Genomic DNA, 19,226 nt, shown 5'->3' with positions numbered 1-19,226 from the left:
GAACAACATTAGAATTTATGGCAAGAAAAGAGATGAATTGTTCAGACAACTGTTGGAAAATAATGTAAAACAGGGTTTCAGATAGCACGAAAATTATACACTTCAAAAATTAAGCTTTAGTACGATGTGTGCAGAGAGACCTCAACAGATTAGAGAGATGGGCAATCACCAAGTGTATGAAGTTTATCAAGGGCAAGTGCCAGATTCTGCACCTGGAACGGGGCAATCCTGGTTGTGCGTATGGACTGGGGAATGAGAGGCTGGACAGCAGCTGCAGAAAGGGACCTGGGGGTGCTGGTTGATGGCACATTGAACATGAGCCAGCAGTGCCTTGCAGCCAGGAGGGCCAGCCCTGTCCTGGGGGCATCAGGCACAGCATTGACAGCCAGGCAAGGGAGGGCATTGTCCCGCTCTGCTCTGCACTGGGGCGGCCTCACCTTGAATATTGTGGGCAGTTTTGGGTGCCACAATATTAAAAAAAAATCAGCTATTAGAGAGTGTCCAAAGGAGGGCCACAAGGATGGTGAAGGGTCTGGAGGGGAAGCCGTATGAGGAGCAGCTGAGGTCACTTGGTCTGCTCAGCCTGGAGGAGAGGAGACTGAGGTCAGACCTCATTGGGGTCTGCAGCTTCCTCATGAGGGGAAGTGGAGGGGCAGGTACCGATCTCTTCTCTCTGGTGACCGGTGGCAGGATTTGAGGGAATGGCATGGAGCTGAGTCAGGGGAGGTTTAGTTGGATATCAGGAAAAGGTTCTTAAAAGGTTCTTCACCCAGAGGGTGGTTGGCACTGAACAAGCTCCCAGGGAAGTGGTCACAGCCCCAAGCCTGTGAACAGAGTTCAAGGATTGTTTGGACAAGGCTCTCAGGCTCATGGTGAGATTCTTGGGGTGTCCTGTGCAGGGCCAGGAGTTGGACTCTGTGATCCTTGTGGGTCCCTTCCAACTCAGCATATTCTATGATTTGATGATTCGTGTTATGCCTTAAGCTCAAAAAGGTAAACTTGGAAGAATGTTTCCTTTTCTCATTTGATAGGATAAATTAGAAGGAAAGAGAAAATAGCACTAGCATGAACGTAAGAGTCCATCACGTATTACCTTAGATCTGGTACAGCAGGTAGACACTATGCTGGATTGTGAAGAGTGGAAAGAGAATTCAAGTGATAGCAAATACTTAATAGCGGCATAGTTTAAAGGGAAGGAGTTTGAAGCTCAAATATCTAAAAACAATAGTGAAAGGACAGTGCCTTTTAAATGTGCTCGGAGGCATTAACATTTGCGGGGTTTGGGTGACCCTTCGATTTCTGGGTCCGTCATCTGCACAGTTTCTGAAAGCAGTAGGAAATAGGCCCACTCAGTATGGTGTTTCTTCTGCTCAGCATTTCTAGGGGTGCAATTCATACTTTCACAAAGAAACTCCCTATCATCCCCAAAAACTGACTAACCTGGAAATTGAATGGTCAGAATTGGGTTTAGTGCAACAGAGAGCTGTAGTGTTCATCTTAGGTTTGCTTTAATCTAACTTGAACTGAATAGATTTTTTTCATACATGTTTTCCAGAACCTAAAGAAAGGTGAGTTATTAAAATTATTGAAAGATTATTTTTTTATAAAGGCTATTTATATAATAGGAACTATTATTAATATATATTCTTTATTTACATGATTTGTCCAATATTAACTCTCTTAATTTTGCAACCCAGTTCTATCTGTCCAAGACTCCCATTTTCATTAACGTCACTGAAGGTGACCAGCCATACTCCTAGGACCAAATTCAGCCCTAGTGAAAGAGGACACAAGTACCAGTGAAGTTGTGGAGATATACCCACTAGAGCCAGAGGTGAACTTGGCCTAAGTCTCTAAAAATATTTTGGGAATCACTCTTCACATTACTTAAGTGATATGCTGGCTATTCCAAGAACGCTCATTTAAACCCTCAAAATTTGGGTCTACTATTTCTCCTCTTTCTTCCTCCTTTGGAAGTGGTTGTTGAATCCAGTAAGATAGACCAGAAATAGCAATTTAGATTTTCAATATGATCAATAATTAGCAGTTCAAGAGACAGATATGTTGGCTAGCTCAAAGCATGTGGAGTTACCAAACATTTTATAGCTTTGTCTGTTTTGTGCGTGTGTGTAATATATATTTGTAAATCTAGTTGTTGTCCTTTAACACGATTACAATGTGTGCAATCAATGAAATTGGCACCAGGTTTTGAGACTGTTCAGAGTACTGAGGATTTCAGATTGCCCTTATGCATAACTTCAGGTAGGACTGTTTTTCTAATTCTTAAACAGGTTTAAGTTAGTAAAGCCCATAATAGTTCTGCAGATGATGTTCACCTTAACATTTTAAACTTGCTAGATTGGCAGCACTTGAATTCCAAAGGTTTGGGGCTTTTGGGGGTTCAGCTTGTTCACTTGCAAACATGCACCGAGGTGCCACTCAGAAAGTGCAATACCACGTGTAATATAAAATATGCTGACAGTTGGTGTTAGATTAGAGTATAAGCATATAAATAAACTGTACTTCGTGCAGGCTGTACTGATGAGGTAATGAGTGGTTGGCTTCATTTAGCAAATTGTAATATATTAAAAATGTGCAATCAATTACGTTATGAAAGACTTTGGGGATTGTAAAGCCAAGGTTTTGGTGTTTCAAGACACTTTTAAAGTCAGGATCCTGCAGCTGATTACTGCATGCATGGATACTTGATGTTGTGGGGGGAAACCTGGTTTTGTGAACACTACAGAAGCTCCAAGAATAGTATGGGAAATGTGAAGTTTTATTTCCTTAGTTCTATGAAATATTTTGGAGTGGTCCAACAGACTTCCCATTGCTCTTTTTATTGACTGTTACATATTTCTTTTTGTTCATATGAATATTTTAACTCCTGCTAAGCTTGGTTGTACTTTCTAGAGAAAAGTTACCCTTGTATCTATTACTTTGCAGTCAACACACGCTGATGGTTTAGCTCTTAAAATGGGTTAGTTTCAGTTTAAGTTTAGATCACAAAATCTGAAACCCTGTTGGCTATAATTCTTAATTTAACTGAGTAAAACTGTTGCACAAACATCACATTAGGTGCTATATTATCCATATTTATCTGGTGTTGAAACAATGCTTTACCTCATTTATCCAAGAAATGGTCAGCCCTTTCCAGCCTGGGTGAAAAGATCAACTCAAATTTATTGGATGTTATGATCCCAAATTTGTTTGTACTTTGTCCCTTCCTAGCCCTTCTGTAAATATGAGTATAAATGTCTTTCACTTCAAGCACAGTGTTCTGCACCCTTTTTGCCCAGAGAGACATATGAGGAATCGGGCTCTGTTTCCAGAATTTACTGCAATGAAATGTTGTGCATAAGCTGTAGAAGTTATTATGAGAATCAAATACTAAAAGAAACGTCCGAGTGGTACAGGCATAATACAGCTTGGGGTAATTGTAGCCTTTAAAAAAATTTTTTTTAAAGTAGGAGAAGCTCCTGGGCTTTAAGCAGTTCTTTGCATAACCAGGATGGGCATTTGAAAAACATTCTGCCAGTGTTTCACAAAAAACAAAAATCCTTTTCTCAGCTTCAAAGTGTTGAACCCTAATTACTGCATCCTGTCACGGCAGTTCTGCGCTGATGTAACTTCACTGAGGATAGAGGAGGTACTGTTTGCTTCCCCTGTTGGAAATGAGAGGATGTCATCTGCTCTCTGTATGAGAAAGAAGATTTGCTTACAGACCATGAGAGCACTTGTAACTGAGTCATAGATTTTTACAGAAGTAGCTTGGAATTTGGCTTATTTTTAACTATTCCCAGTTCACGGAGATTTGAAAATAATTTGGGAATTTGGGAATCAGCTGCACAAAACACTAAAGTAGTTTATTTTGAGCTTGAATTGAATCTGGACACCTTGCTCCTGCAGAACTTCTTGTAAGACTGCCAGAGCAAGGAGCCCAGGACTCAGCCATGTGTTTTATCACAAAGCATTAAGAAATGGTGTTTTGGTGAAATAAAATTTAAAACCAGTAACTTTTTCAACTGTGAAACTGTGTTGGATTTAATGACAGAACAGGCTGCTGCTGCTGCTGCTTAGTTTTACTTAGAATTACATTCATTGCTTTCCTAAAGGTAGCAGAAAAAGTACCTGTACTGACTTTATATATGCATACTTCTCTGTCTGAAAGGGTGCATTAGTAGTTTCTTCATAGGTGAAACAGACTTTCAGTGTAAGTTTTAAAATTTTTTAAGAAAGGCTTTTAAATAAAACCAAAATTGTAAGTGGTTTGACATCTTGTGGAAAAGATAAGAACCTGCATATTAAGGACAATATAGAAATTACCAGGTTTGTAAGAACTTTGTATGTGATGACCCTGCTGTTGGTGGTTTGGTGAGTTGTTTGTGGGTTTTTATGCCAACTTTCCTTTTTCTGTAAAGTATTAAATGCCCTTCAGTGGTCAGTAGCCCATGCTTGTTGACAATTTGAAGGTATTGTCTTTGCTTTGTCATTATATAACTGGCATGTTCAAACGTCTGTTCTTAACAGTAATTATGAATTCCTCCTGTTTTGCATGTCTGTACAGGTTGCAGACCTGGGCTGGACCCATTCAAAAAACAAGTATCAGAAAAGCCACTTGAAATTATTATTTTCGTTGATGTCTTTGACATCTTGAAAATACTTCAAGTTAATGAAAATGGTGTGGTATTACAGAAAGAATTGTAACTTGCTGCTTCTAGGATTTTTTTTTTTTAACTTCTTTCTCCTGTTTTAGTTTTACTTGAATGGATGAACCACACTTGTTTTTTAAAAACATTATATAGCTGTGGATGTTGTTGCAGATTGTTGAATCCCAATTTTATTTTGCAATACATGTTTCATACAAATAATGAATTTGCATCTTTTTATTTTGTGCTGGAAGTTGTCTCAGTTTAGGTAAGGCTCTATCTGTGCAAAATGATGTGTAGCTCACCACCCCTACAGCTGGTGTTGGGGTTGAGGTTTTTTTCAACTCTTTGTTGAGTTTTACTTTCTTTTTACATCTGTGTTAATGAAGGGAAGCCAACTGGAAACTGGCTATAGAAGTTCTCTATTTGCATACACTAACCAGACCTAGAGGTGCTTTGCTCTTTGAGAAATTCTGATTTCACTTTATGCTGATACAGCACTAACTTCATCAGAATTGCTCTGGATTCATGAGAGTATATGAAATCAGAATTAGGCTATAGGTATATCAAAGTTCCAGATTATTTATTCCTATGATTCAGTATGAAAGGTTCTCATAAGGAGAGGAATGTTTACTAGCAGCCCAGTTAAACACTTAATAATTTTACTTTGAAATAGTCTTTATTAACAAAGTAGCCTTTTCAGCTCTCCAAAAGTACAGTAATCTTGTCTACAGTTTGTTTCATTCTTGAGACTTCCAATACTTTGTTGCTTGCTAGCTTAAATGTTTCCTCTTCCTACTCTTTTGTAGCGTACAGACTTGTTGAACCCACACTCAGGAAAAATCCTTGTTCTTCATTTGCCATACAGTGTTCTGGACTTCTGAGCTTTATGGGATAGACTGAAAAGTCTGAGGTCTTGCTGTGTTAGTGCTCCTGACTCTAGGCCAGAGGTGAATCCCTCTCTCTCTTCTCTTCTCTCTCCAACACCTCTCTGGGACATGCCCAGAGCAAAAGAACATCATCAAATATTTGTAAGAGAAGATCAACTGAAGCAATGTTCTGCCTGTACTTTGAAGTTACTGTCCCCCCTGGTTTGTGTAAGTGTGTTTTAAGTGTCCTTACTGTCACTTCTGTATGTGATGCCATATTCTTGCAGCAGAAGGAAGGCAAAAAATACACTATTCTGTCTTGATTCTTCTTGAAATTCTGGTGCCTGGTTCCCAGTAGTTATTAAACAGCTTCAGGAGCCATTCAGTTCAGTGTAACTGCATCCATTTTGTTAGGCTCCTGTTCCTGTTGCAGTAATAAAATTAATCACAGCTAAACCTGACTTAATTGTATTGCTGAAGTTACTGAAAGCCTAATTCAGGCAGAAGCTGTTTCTTTCAAGAGTCTTTATGTCTGTTGTAGTTAATTCTTGTGAGCCAAAATATGGATATTCATAGTTGGAATCTCATTCTGCCTTGTTTCTTTAACTATTTTATATCTGTTTTGAGGCTTTATTAATAGTGTTCTATATCCTGAATTATCAACTGCCCCAGGCTGTCCAAAGTTGTCTTACTGTTTCATTTGGGGCTGGGAAAAGAAAAGGAATAGATTAATCTTCTTGTCTTACAGCAGCTGTGTTCCAAATTCTTTTCTCTTGTGAAGATAAATGTATAATTCATTATCTGGGAGTATCATCCTTTCTCTTTGCCCCCTTGCACCTCTTCAAGTTTTAACTGTGAATATCCACTACACTATCAAAATCTACTTCCCTGGTGGAGAAAAGGGCTTTAAATATATATGGCTGCAGTCTGATGTCCTGGATTCTTGGGTTTGAAATTTTGTTAAGTGGTGTTGTCATTGTAAATGGCAACACAACTGCAGAATTTTCACAGAACCATTGGGGCTGGCAAAGACCTTTGGAGATCATTTAGCCCAGACACCCTGTTCTAAGCAGAGTCAGCAACAGAACAGGATGCCCAGGACATTGTCCAGCTGGGTTTCGAGTCTGTCTGAGAAAGAGGAATCCACAGTCAATTTTTTTTTTTTGGTAATGTTTATATGAAATATCTTCTATTTCATTGCCTGATGTCCTTTCAGTGGGCAGCACTGAGAAAAGCCTTGTCTGTCTTTATTCCTCCCTATCAAGTATTTATGTACATTGACCACATGCCCCCTGGGCTTTCTCTTTGACCAGGATAACAATCCCAGCTCTCTGAGCCTCCTCTCCTATCCATCACCTTTATAGCCCTTCATGGACCTATTCCAGTACCTCCACGTCAGGTTTGTACTGGGAACCCCAGTGCTCCAGGCGTGGCCTCACCAGTGCTGAGCAGAGGGGCAGGGTGAAGGCTCACCTCCCTTGACCTGCTCTTCCTAAGGCAGCCCAGGATCCTGTTGGTATTTTGGGGAAATAGAGCCCAGGAGGGTGTCAGTTCCCGAGGCCTCTGTGTAGCTTCATTGAAGCTGGGAGCAGCTGCTGTCTGCATCAAAGGGAGAGTATAAACACCCACCAGTGCTTCAAATGTCTTTCAAAAATGAGACAATTACCTTTGAAATAACCACTACTGGGGCAGGGGGGGATGTTGCCATATGTGTGTCATTCTGTGATAAAGGTCTGTGGTAAAGTAGGTAGAAAGCAAGACATTTTTAGTCATAATGGGCCAAAAAGTATTTAAGATGCAGCAAGATGCATGTGTTGTCATACTGAGAATAGTCTTGCAGTACTTTAAATAAAAAAAACCCACAACCCCTTTTTTAACCCTTCTGCTGTGCTACTCAAGTAACAAAAGTTTGACCTATGATACTTATTGTAGTTCATGTTCATGGGAAACTGTAAAAAGTCTGCTTTTTATTTATCTTCGCGGTCTGTATCATGCTGTTTATTAAAAAAAATACTTTTGTTTGGTTTTTATCACACTTTTGAGTGTTAATGTATATACTAACTAAATTAAAATGATATGGTTGGTACACTTGTGAATTCTGAAGTGAGAATTTAAGGAATATTCAGTCTTGGGGTGATTTGGTGTTGCAGCTCTGCCTTCATAAAAAGCTAGAAGAAAGGAGATGGAAATCGCATACCTCAGTTAATTTGTGGGGAACAGAAATAGAATTGCATTATTTATGGGTGAAAAGTCCAAGATGCATGTGGCATTTGTTCTTGTAAGCACTGATCCTCAAAATAAGTAATTTTATTTTAGTTTTAGACGTGGGCTGTAAAAAGCTGTGACAAGAGAGATGATGTTATTGAAGAGTTTCAGCTGGATGGTTTACAGTCCCTGCTAAATCAATCTGGTTTTGAAAAATATGCTTTCATTACCAAAATTATGTTTTAAAAAAACAAACAAACAAGGTTATATTTTTGTATCTAATAATAATTTTGAAAGAGTGACAAACATATTTGGGGAAATTACTCACTGGCAGTATAAGAGCATGAGGCTGCAAAGGAATTTCTTCTTTGGACATGTTGGCCTACTTTGGACTCCAGTTATTAACAAACTGGGAGGGATTTGAGTTCTCTTGCTGGGGATTTCACTTTTTTTTGGGAGTGATGAAGCAAGTGTCAGGGTTTTTAATCAGGCTCCTTCAAAGCACTTTCGTCCCCAGTCAGCTCTGAACTTTGTACACTGGTCAGTTCTGTTTCAGGTCACACTGCCCAGCTTTGAGAAGGGCTGTGTTCCAGCAGGTGCTCAGTCTGTGCTGGATCAACTCCGTAATAAAAGATGGGAATCATCGTCCTTATATTGAAGCTTCAGCAGAGCTGTGGCCTGAAAAGTATGGCTAGGGGTTTGGAAGTAGCTACTTCAATAACCTGAACTAACAGGTTAAACTTGTGTTTATTATACATAAGGTGAGTTTTACCTTTCCTAATAACTATGAAACGGCTGTGAGTGGCTACAACTGTGTGTTAATCGCACAGGGTGGTTCAGGAAAAGGTGATCATCAGCTCTTGTTCAAATACAGATTTTAGACTTTACTGCCATTTAGTGCCAGGGTGTGATTTTTGTGGTAGTTCTAAGTCTAAACATGAAAAATTACCAGAAAATTTGCAAAAATAATGCTGGTGAAACAGAAGAAAGATTTGCAATGTGGGCAGTTTGCTTTAGCGTGGGAATCTCAGTGAGCCCTCCTGATTTTATGCTCAGAAGTCAGTCTGTTTTCCAGCCTGCCTTGGAAAGACTCAATCTAGTCTGAACCCATGTAAAAAAAGAGCAAAGAACCTGATTCTGGACAAGATATCTCAGGCAACCTCCTACATGTCATTTTAAACACTAAAGAATCTGCCTCTAGTGAAGGTTATCCTCATGAGCTATGCTAACTGCTTTCATTGTAGAAAGTGTTTACCCCATGCTTATTTTGGTCAGAATACATCCCCACTAATTGAAATGAGCATCATCAATGTTGCCCATTTAAACAAGAATGTGGATATCGCATGGGCTTTTCTGTATTTCCAGCTGGAGTCTGTTCTGAGTGATTAAAACCTCACCCAGAGCTGTCTCAACATCCCAAGCACATGGTGGTTTAGAAAACAAGACTCATTTAGGCTTTTCTGTCTAAAGCATTGATAGCTCTGTTTGATGCGTGTGCCTTTGAACTGGATCTGCAGCTTCAAAGGGGATCCTCCTCAGATGTTTTTCTTTCACTTAAAGCCTTGTCTTTTTATCTGACAATAAGTGGTGTTGGGCTGTGCTGCTTTGGGTGGAGAATAAATCACTCAAAAGGTACAGAAGTTGCTTTGGTCCGTCTGAGTTTGCTTCACAAGCAGGAGTGAATTCAAAGCAAAATCTTGGGCTTGGGTTTGGCTTTTTTCCCTCTCCCGTGGCAAAGTGTGGATTTTTACGTTCTCATCACTGCCCTCCACTGGGAACTGGGGAAAGTGCTTTTCTGGAACACTTGCATGGACAACATTTTGGTGAATAGAGGGAGAAGTACGTGGTTATCCACGCATTTGGATGGCTGTAGCCAATTTATGAGAGCTTTAACACAAGCCGTCCTGGGGAAACCTCAGCAACCATGGCTGGAATAAAAAGCAGAGAACAAAATGAACTGGGAGACCAGGGTCTTGTTTGATTGGTAACTCAGCGCAGAAGATCATAGACATACATTTAATTTCTGAGGGCTCAGCAGTGTGCCAGCAAAAGGACACCTTTAGTTACCACCAAAACTCCTGTGTGATCACAGGATGAAGCTCTTTCCATCTGGCTCTAAGCAAATCACATTACCCTAAAGGCATGTTTCCAGCCACAGGACAAAGGCTAAAGGTAGGATTTTATTGACAGAGTAAGCCCAGTTTCATCTGTCGGCTAATGATTAAAACTAAGGCCAGAAAAAGAATCTCTTTTTTTACTAATCAGTGGAGCAACACCATTAGGGATATTGTGGGTTCTCTGCTAATTCAAAACTTTTTCTTAGAACTAGGTAAATTCAGGCTAAGCCAGACCAAAATAATTCAATGAATGAAACGCTTAGCAAAATTCATATGCCGTTTTAAGTCATGGAAATAAGGGACTGTAGTGGCCTCCCTCATGTCTTCAAAGTTAATGAGGAATTTTTCAAAATAGTAAGATGCTGTTTGAAATGTTCTGCTTTGTGAACCAATACAACTTGGTGCTTTTTCTTGTGGCATGTTAAAAAGTGAAGATGAAATCAGCAAAAAGGGATGTGATTATAAATTTGGAAAAGGGAGAGTCACTTATTTTAATTTTCAAACCCTTATTTATACATGCATATTTCACAGAATCATGGAATGGTTCGTTTTTGAAGGGGCCTCTGCAGATCATCCAGTCCAAGTCATGGTCACCTGGAGCAGGTAACACAGGAACATGTCCAGGTGGGTTTGGAATGTCTCCAGAGAGGGAGAATCCATGACCTCCCTGGGCAGCTGTTCAGTGCTCTGCCACCCTCAGTGTGAAGTTTTTCCTCGTGTTGAGGTGAAACTTACTGTGTTTTAGTTTATGGTCATTTTTTCTTTTGCTGTTGCTGGGAACCACCAAAAGGAGTCTGGCACCATCTTCTGGCCCCTGCCTTTGAAATATTCGTGTGCATTGATAAGATCCCCTGTCAGTCTTCTCTGTTCCAGACTAACCAGGCCCAGTCTCACTGTCTCTCCTCACAAGAGATGCTTCAGACCCCTCCTCACTTTGTGCCTCCACTGGACCCTCTCCAATAGCTCCTTGTCTTGTATGTATATATTTCTTTCTTGTACTGTATATAGTGATAATACACTTTATATTGATTCTCCTATACAGTAGCTGTAAGGGACAGCTTCTACATTGGCACAAAAAGTAAAGTTGAGCTTTATGAGGTTCCAGCTTTGACATCACCCTCTCATTTGTGTAAAATCTGACCATCTGTGCGCTGACACTGCTCTGAAGCCGGCTTACATGCTGCCAGCTGCCTTACAGCCCCTGGACGAGGCCTGTAGATGAAAACGTGCGCGGTGCTGCCGCTATCGGGTACGGATGAAATGTAGATTAAAGGTTTATTTAGGCCCCCTCGCCGTTGCTGTGGCGACGGGCGGGGTGCGGAGGCGGCCGTGGCCGGCAGGGGGCGCTGCGGGCGGCGGCCGCTCGCCCCTTTCCCGCCCCTTGCCCGCCGGGCCCGGGCTGAGCGGGGCGGGCGGAGCGGCCGCGCCGGGCCCCGGAGCAGCGGAGCGGCGCTGGCGGCCGGCAGGTGAGTCCCGGCGGCAGCGCCCGGGGAGCCGCGGGGCGGGAGCCGCCCCTGCCCCGACCCCGCCAGAGAGGTGAGCTGTGACTCACGGCCTGCCCCGCGGCTCTCCCGGTGCGGCCACGGGCCGGGCCCTCTCCCGCCGCCCAGCGGGGTCGCGGCCTCGCCCCTGCCCGCGGTCCGCGGCTGCCGGCGGGGCGGAACGGTGCCTTTGCCGCGCTCCCGTCATAGGGTTCCCGTGCGGCCTCCGCGCAGGCCGCGCCGCCCCGGGGCCGATCGGGATCCCGATTCTCGGGGCCCAGATCCCGCTTTTCAGGGCCAGGGAGAGCCGCTGGGATAGAACAACCTGCCTTGCTGCCCCGCGGCCCGATCCGTGGAGAAAAGGTTGAGCTTTTCAAGTGCGTTACCTGGAGTGAGACTTGAGGTGTCAGTGCTCTGTAGGTTCTTCGCTTGCAATCACAGAAAACGGTGAGGGTACTGATCCTTCTAGATCATGATGTAATGTTAAAATCAATGATTTTTCCGTCCCTTGAAATAAAATTATAGTTCAGAAAAATATTTAATCTCAGGAGAACACAGTTGATTTGATCAGGGCCCCTTTTTTCCCCCTCCTTTCACCTCTGGGGCATGGCACTGACTGCAGAAGATCCTGGGCCCGCAAGTGCTCTTCAATTATGGCAACCCACATTACATTCCTTGTTTGCAGCCTTTTCTTCTTCAAGACTGTTTGTCCCATATATAGCTCAAGTGTTTTTGTTTTGTTTCCAGATATTTTTGTGCTCTCAGGAGCTGCCAAGTGCAATGAAAGCCAACTAGCCTGAGACAAAAGAAAAAGAAATACACCCATGCATCCACCTTACTAATTTTGATGCTCTAAACTGAAATTAATATCAACTTCTTATGTTGCTTTCTAGCTTCAATTTCCATAGATTCTTCTTTGCAGTACTTGTATCACTTGTATCCGATTCTGTGTTTTTTCTATTTTGTGCTAAAGTTTTAAGTGGTTTAAAGTGCTGTCACTCCATAGGTGAAAATCTTCTTGAGCTGATGCAGTCACTACGTTTTGAAGCTGTACAGCCATCAGCTTCTTAGCTGCTCTGCTCCTGATACTGAAGAGTCTAGGATTTTTGGTAAGAAAGCATGACTGTGTTAGTATTTTAAACACTAAAACTTCTTTCTGAAGGGCTCTGCCTCAGAATGTCCTGTCTCTGACAAAAAGGGTGCGGGAGAACAGGCTTGTATATGACCCTGAGTGCTGCAATACCTGGAGTTCTGACTTTATGGTGAACCTTCTTTTGCTCCAGGGCAGGAATGCAAAACTGGACTTGAGCAGTTGTGTGCACTTAGTGGGTTCTTAACTGTATCAAAATGGGCTGGGGGGCAAGAAGGGGGACTAGGAAAAAACTTTTGTATTTGATATGCAGGTTTTCAAAATGCTTGTATTGTTCCATAAGGTCCTGAAAGATAAACCAGATTCCAACAAGTCTTAATTCTTTAATATTTTTACTTTATAGTTCATTGAGACTGTTCAAAATGAATGAACATCCTAAAAAGAGGAAAAGGAAGACTCTGCATCCTTCTCGTTACTCAGGTCAGTCTAGAGCTTGAGTTATGTACACTTTAGTAAGTTAATCTTTTTTCTCAGAATAATAACTTTACAAGAAGGGACCACATGTGCCAATACATGGAAAAGCAGTGACATAAAGGGTGGGATAAGAAATCTTGGCTCGAATGGGCAGCACCCACTCTGCAGGCTCCCTTGCTGGGCCACTTTTAGCCAATGCACCTGAACAGTTTGTTCTGTCCTCCCTGCACATGGAAGAACTGGCTGAAGCTGCAAATGAAGGTGATTCTGCTTCCACAGAGGAGAGAAATTCTGTAAAAGTTGGGATGGGGGTAGACAGAAGTGTTCAGCACTGAATGGACGATGCACTTGTCAATGTCCTCAGTGGGAGCGGAGACCTGATACTCCAAACATCAGGGCACCAGCTAGAAGGTGTAAATCACAACAGGAATGCTCCCAAAACAACAAGCAGAAATGTGAAAAGAATTTTGATGAACATGAAATATGTCTGTAGCTACACCAAGACATTAGTATATAAACTTTTTTTGTTGATATTTTGGTTTAGATTCTTCAGGTGCAAGCAGATACATAGACAACAGTGGAATTTTTTCTGACCACTGCTATAGTGTCTGTTCCATGAGACAGCCAGATATGAACAGAGGTAAGACTATGTTTTGGGGTCTTGTTCTGCAATTCTTTAATGTGTCATGTTCCTATTCATAGAAGGAAACATATAGAGGGTGATTTCTGAGCATCCTTGTGATCTGATGGGCCTTAGACTGGTGGAAGGTTGTTTCAGTTGTTACAATTGAAATACAGTTTTCAAAGTAGAAACAATGACAACAAAAAGATCCTTCAATTTTACATCTATAATGGTGATTAAATGACTTCAAATAGTCACTACCTAGGTAACAAAGTTGATGAGTTCAGATGGAAATTACCAGCAGTTGCATTGAATTGTACTTGTACCTGGGAAAACAAAATGCCTTTTTATAAAACATCCAGTAGTGGGTGGAAAGTTAGCAAAGCAAATGTGATGGTGGATTTTTAGTCTTATTTATTTTTCTTTTCACTTTAATAACTTCACCAACAAGTCTGCAGAAGTCTTAGAAAGTATAATATTTTAAAATGCACTGTCCAGAAATATTGAAGAATATTTTTTTAAGTTGTGTCTTTTAAATGTAACATTTCATTTAAGGATTTTAAGTTTTTTTCAGTATAATCAGCTGACTATTTTCTGCTGAAATCTTAAAGACAGAGTTGCTACTTTTTGAATTCTTTTGTTTTCCTATGCATGTATGAAAATAATTTTTAAGGAATTTATTGTTACTTTTTTTAAATGTAGGTTATGATGTGCTTAGTATATAAAGATAAATTTATGCAAGTAGAATAAATAAATAGTAAATAAGATCTATGACTAAATCAGAGAATCAGGATCATGGACAAATGATGACAAGGAACTGCTTCCCTTCCCCTTGCAGGTAGATTCCACAGTCCTGTGCAGAGCCTGGACACAGATGATGATGGGAGTCCGGTGCATGCCGGGAGCTCTCACTGGAGCGGGGCACATTCAAATGCTGGGATGCACTGTACAGACCCTAAAAAGAAGGATAAAGGTAAAGGTCAGTGTGTTTGCAGCTCAGGGGCTGGGAGGTTGGACAGCACAGCTGCTGCTGGCTTTTCGTGTAACTTCCTTGCTTCGATAGAAAAGGTGAAGGATTTATAGTTTCTGGTATTGCTTTGTTAGCTGAAAATACAGCATAGTCTGGCAGGGGAAAAATAACTGGTTTTTGCATTTGAAAGCTGCTGCAGCTGACTGAAAAGTTAAAAATCGGCCCAGGTGTTTTGTAGTGGTTTTTTTTAAAACCTTCTATGCTGTATTTCCTCCTGCAGATAAAGGTACTAACAATGGAATGTGCAGAGACTTATGTGACTCACCTATATTCAGTGACAGCCCCACAGAAGAAGAGAAACCTCTAGATATCCAAACTGTAGAAATTTCTACAACAGAAGTGAATGCTGTAGAAGTTCACGATATAGAAACACAGACTGTGTCACCTGAGAAGCTGGAAGCTGAGGACCTGGAGGAAATCCCTCTGGAGACCTGTAAAATCTTTGAGAAGAACCAGGCTTTGAATATCACAGCTCAACAGAAATGGCCCTTGCTGAGAGCCAACAGCAGTGGCTTGTACAAGTGTGAGCTCTGTGAGTTCAACAGCAAGTACTTCTCTGATCTAAAGCAGCACATGATCCTGAAGCATAAGACATGTACAGACACTCACGTCTGTAAAGTTTGCAAAGAAAGCTTCTCCAGCAAAGTGCAGCTCATTGAACACGTCAAACTACACGAGGAGGATCCATACATCTGTAAATACTGCGATTACAAAACGGTGATTTTTGAGAATCTGAGTCAGCACATAGCAGACACTCACTTCAACGACCACCTTTACTGGTGTGAGCAGTGTGATGTGCAGTTCTCCTCCAGCAGTGAGCTGTACCTGCACTTCCAGGAGCACAGCTGTGACGAGCAGTACCTGTGTCAGTTCTGTGAGCATGAGACAAACGACCCTGAGGATCTGCACAGCCACGTGGTCAACGAGCACGCGTGCCGGCTCATCGAGCTGAGCGACAGCTACAACAACAAGGAGCGTGGCCAGTACAGCCTCATCAACAAAATCAGTTTTGACAAATGCAAAAACTTCTTTGTGTGCCAGGTGTGCGGCTTTAGGAGCAGGCTGCATACAAATGTCAACAGGCACGTAGCTATTGAGCACACCAAAATATTCCCTCATGTTTGTGATGACTGTGGGAAGGGATTTTCAGGTATGTTGGAATATTGCAAGCACTTAAGCTCTCATTTATCTGAAGGGATTTACTTGTGTCAATACTGTGAATATTCAACGGGACAGATTGAAGACCTTAAAACTCATTTGGATTTCAGGCATTCAGCAGATTTGCCTCATAAATGTACTGATTGTTTAATGAGGTTTGGGAATGAAAAAGATCTTTTAAGTCATCTTCAGATACATGAGACAGTGTGATTGCTTTCTTTCCCTATAATCAATTTGTTAGAAATGGAATTAATTTCTAGTCACTGGAATGTGATATTAAATACAATTTTAACAGCAATTGTACATTTCTAATGTTTTCATCTTTATATCAGCATAGCATGTGTAGCGCTTGGTGGTGTGAACTTCCTTGTCTAGGGGTTTCAGTAGGAATAATCACATTTTCAATGTGATTATTTTCAGATTTTGGGGGGAGGGGCAGTGAGAGTAATTGCATGTTGTGATACCAGTTCTGATGGTCATCCCGCTCTTTATGTCTAGTGTACAGGACCAGCTCTCTTGAGTTTAAAAAGGCACAAAAACAAAGCAAATATCTAATTGCATGCTTAAATAACCCAATACTGGTCTCAGTTCCACATCCAGCTCATGTTACCCTCTGGCAGCAGGTCGTTGCACTGGTGTTTAGCAATAGCACTAGCCTGCCAAAGATAAGGGTGTTCCAAAAATTCCCAGGCATGGACATCTCCAAATTCACATACCAGCCTTCATTTCCCACCTCATGCTCCTGATAAGCTTTTTAAATTGTCCTGTTTTTCTCTTGGGGTACCTTTCTGACCTTATTGTTCACTTTGTTCCAAGTTTAAATCCCATCTGTGGGACTGTCCAACACATGTACAACATACTCTTCCACACATGTACTACATGACTCCCACATGATACTCACTTTATTTACCTTCAGTTCTTGTCTTTTAATGCACTGAGGAGACACTCATTGCTTGGATTTAGATTGGATCATGCTCTAAAGAGTAATTGCAAAATGAATTTGTAGTGATCCTGCTGAGAATGTACAAAATTAATTTCTTACATAAAATCCTAATTTATATCTCACTGATATTATGTATGTCACCAACCTTTGACTAGAGCAAACCTCTAGTATCCTATATTATTGTAATAATTCTGTATATTTATAATTAGCTTTCCACCACTAGTAACTTGAGGAATGTTCTTTTAACTCTGTAAATTTTAAACTTTTATATACAGGCTTAAAACACCACAGTACATTACAAAATTTTTACTAATGACTCTGAAATTATTTCACACATTTGCTTATATTATATATAGCACTGTCCTGCCACTGGAATCATTGGAAGTGAATTTTTACAGTTCATTATGTAGCTCTTATTTCCAAGCGGATACTTGGACAGAGAAAAACAAGAGTGGGGTCACTTCTATTATGCTAGATATCATGGTGAAAATACCCATAAATTGCTGGTGGAGTTTACATTTCTTTGTGCATTGATTGTAAATTTGTAATGTAAGATTGTCTAATGCAAGGTTTATATAGAGATAATTAATGTATCAAACATTTCTTGATCAGTGAGATTTGCTGTTATCAGCTTCAAGGCATGCAAGGGTCTTTGGATTTGAATCTTAAAGCTAAGGATAAAACTTGGCTGAATGTTACCAATTGATGGAAGTTCTGATTTCCAGAGAAGTATTTCTGGAAAGAGTATGAACCCATTAGTGTATATTTTGTTGTAGAAGGCAAGACCATTTCTGTCACTTTGAAATGCTGATGTACTACTAAATCTTGTGTTTTGTCGTTGAAAAGGACAACCTGAGGGTGTCCTGCTGTATTTTATTAGTCCCTTGTACAGTATCTGTGGTAGAATTCCTGATTTCCTATTTTGAACCCATTGATCCTGGCTGGCTTTAAATGGTAGCAATAATACAGTTAACAAAACACTAAGATGAATTATTTTATATATGGAAAGTTAATTTTGTTCATATATCTGAAAGGGGGAATGCTGGTTCTCTGAAAACTCTGCTCCTGCTGATGGGTGGAATGGCACAGCTGAGCTCTGGAGAGAAAGCTGCTCCAGGAGACAGTGACAAGAAGTGGAAAAAGGCATTTAAAAAAGGCCCAAAATAAATAAGGGGGCTTAAGAAGTGTGTATATTTGTGTAGACCAGCATTGTGTCCCCTGCAGGAAAGGTGGTGTCCTGTGCCAGCACAGAGCCCTGTGACACCACAAACTTACTTGTTGACATGAATAACTTCACGGCTTAGACGTCTGAGTTATTTCTAATCTCTAAACTGGGAATCAAAACAATACCCCACAGGAATGTTGTGAAGCCAAATCATTCCAAACTAAAATGCAGTGTCTAAACAGGAAATGTATCCAAGGTTGTTTTAAGTTGGATTTTATAAATGAGGGACTAATGTTAGTATTTTCTTTTTAATATCTATCAGGGAGTAAATGGAAGTGTACAGGAGTAGCATATCTCATTTTAAAATTTTAAAAGGGAACACAAGTACACTGCTGGCTTCCATATGAATCTGCATGTTAAAGCAAGAAAGTTACTAAGTAGTAGGAAAACTAGATAATGAGTCTGCCTAGAATCTGGAAGGCTGAAAGGCATGGCTCAGCATGCCAAGGACAGCATGGTGTTCCCAGCAAAGGGAAGACTTTTGGGTTATTTGTGTGAAGCGCATAAGTGGAAGGTGAGTGCTCTGACCTGAGCGCAGCTGCTCTGGTACTGCCACACATCTGCCACCCTGGAGCCTGAGCAGCTCCTCTCGGGCTGGAATGGCAGAAACGGACTGTAGGAACCAGGATTGTGCCAGTATTTACTATTTTTCTCCAAAGCAGTTAAGTATCAAATTCTGGTTGTTCACTGGTACCTGCAAGGTTCAGCTGTTTCAGGAACAGCATTCCAAGCAGAAGCTATGCAAAATCATGAGATTGGTTTTGGTAGTGTCTTGTACTTGTGAGAAATGTGTATTTGATTCTTTGCTTTTCAGACATTTGAACCCTTAGTTTCCATGTGTAACTCGAATTTAGGGGTATTTTCCAACCTTAACAAATCTCTTGTGTGTCAGATGCCTGGCACATGTTTCTTACTGAGAAAAAGAACTTTTTTTATGTGAAAGATTGTTGACTTGAAAACAAAGTTTACATCTCACAAATTCATGCAAGATCTTAAAATACAGTGGATTAGTAATCCTCAACGTGTTCTCGAGAATGCTGTTGTCGCCGATTTTTCACTGTTCTAATTTCCTAATGCTCCTGTATCAAATGCATGAGGTATCAGTGCGCTTTAACTCCTGAGAGTCCCCAGCGCTGTCACTTTGGCAGACTTTGGTGAGACCGCGGTGCTGTGGATGAAGCCCTGGATGATGAAGCCCTGGATGATGAAGCCCTGGATGATGAAGCCCTGGATGATGATCCCGCTGCTTCCCCAGCTCCGCTCGGCTCCATTTCGCGACCTGCCCGCGCTCAAGATGGCGGCGGCCGCCCTCAGCCCGCACTGAACATGGCGGTGCCCGGGCGGGCGCCGAGCGGGGTCACGG

At 41.3% G+C, this 19,226-nt stretch overlaps 1 protein-coding gene across 6 annotated transcripts; it reads left to right on the top strand.

The window, feature by feature from the left end:
* Positions 1-11,247: 11,247 nt before the first annotated feature.
* Positions 11,248-18,884, top strand: ZNF639 (zinc finger protein 639). Of its 6 annotated transcripts, none has more exons than XM_042042577.1 (6): positions 11,248-11,306; positions 12,328-12,430; positions 12,815-12,891; positions 13,430-13,525; positions 14,346-14,486; positions 14,758-18,884. In XM_042042577.1, exons 3-6 carry the CDS (start codon positions 12,834-12,836, stop codon positions 15,903-15,905), a joined length of 1,443 nt encoding a protein of 480 aa, XP_041898511.1. In that variant the 5' UTR covers positions 11,248-11,306; positions 12,328-12,430; positions 12,815-12,833; the 3' UTR covers positions 15,906-18,884. The 6 variants fall into 6 exon arrangements, with proteins under 6 accessions (XP_041898511.1, XP_041898512.1, XP_041898508.1 ...); XM_042042578.1 differs by lacking the exon at positions 11,248-11,306 and adding an exon at positions 11,362-11,376; XM_042042574.1 differs by lacking the exon at positions 11,248-11,306 and adding an exon at positions 11,430-11,768.
* The last annotated feature ends 342 nt before the right edge of the window (positions 18,885-19,226 follow it).

Source organism: Corvus kubaryi, unplaced genomic scaffold (assembly GCF_017639235.1).
Source record: "Corvus kubaryi isolate FWS band 111438036 unplaced genomic scaffold, C.kubaryi_AGA036_p1.0 37397, whole genome shotgun sequence".
Taxonomy (NCBI): Eukaryota; Metazoa; Chordata; class Aves; order Passeriformes; family Corvidae; genus Corvus; species Corvus kubaryi.
This window is presented reverse-complemented; position numbering and strand designations above follow the sequence as displayed.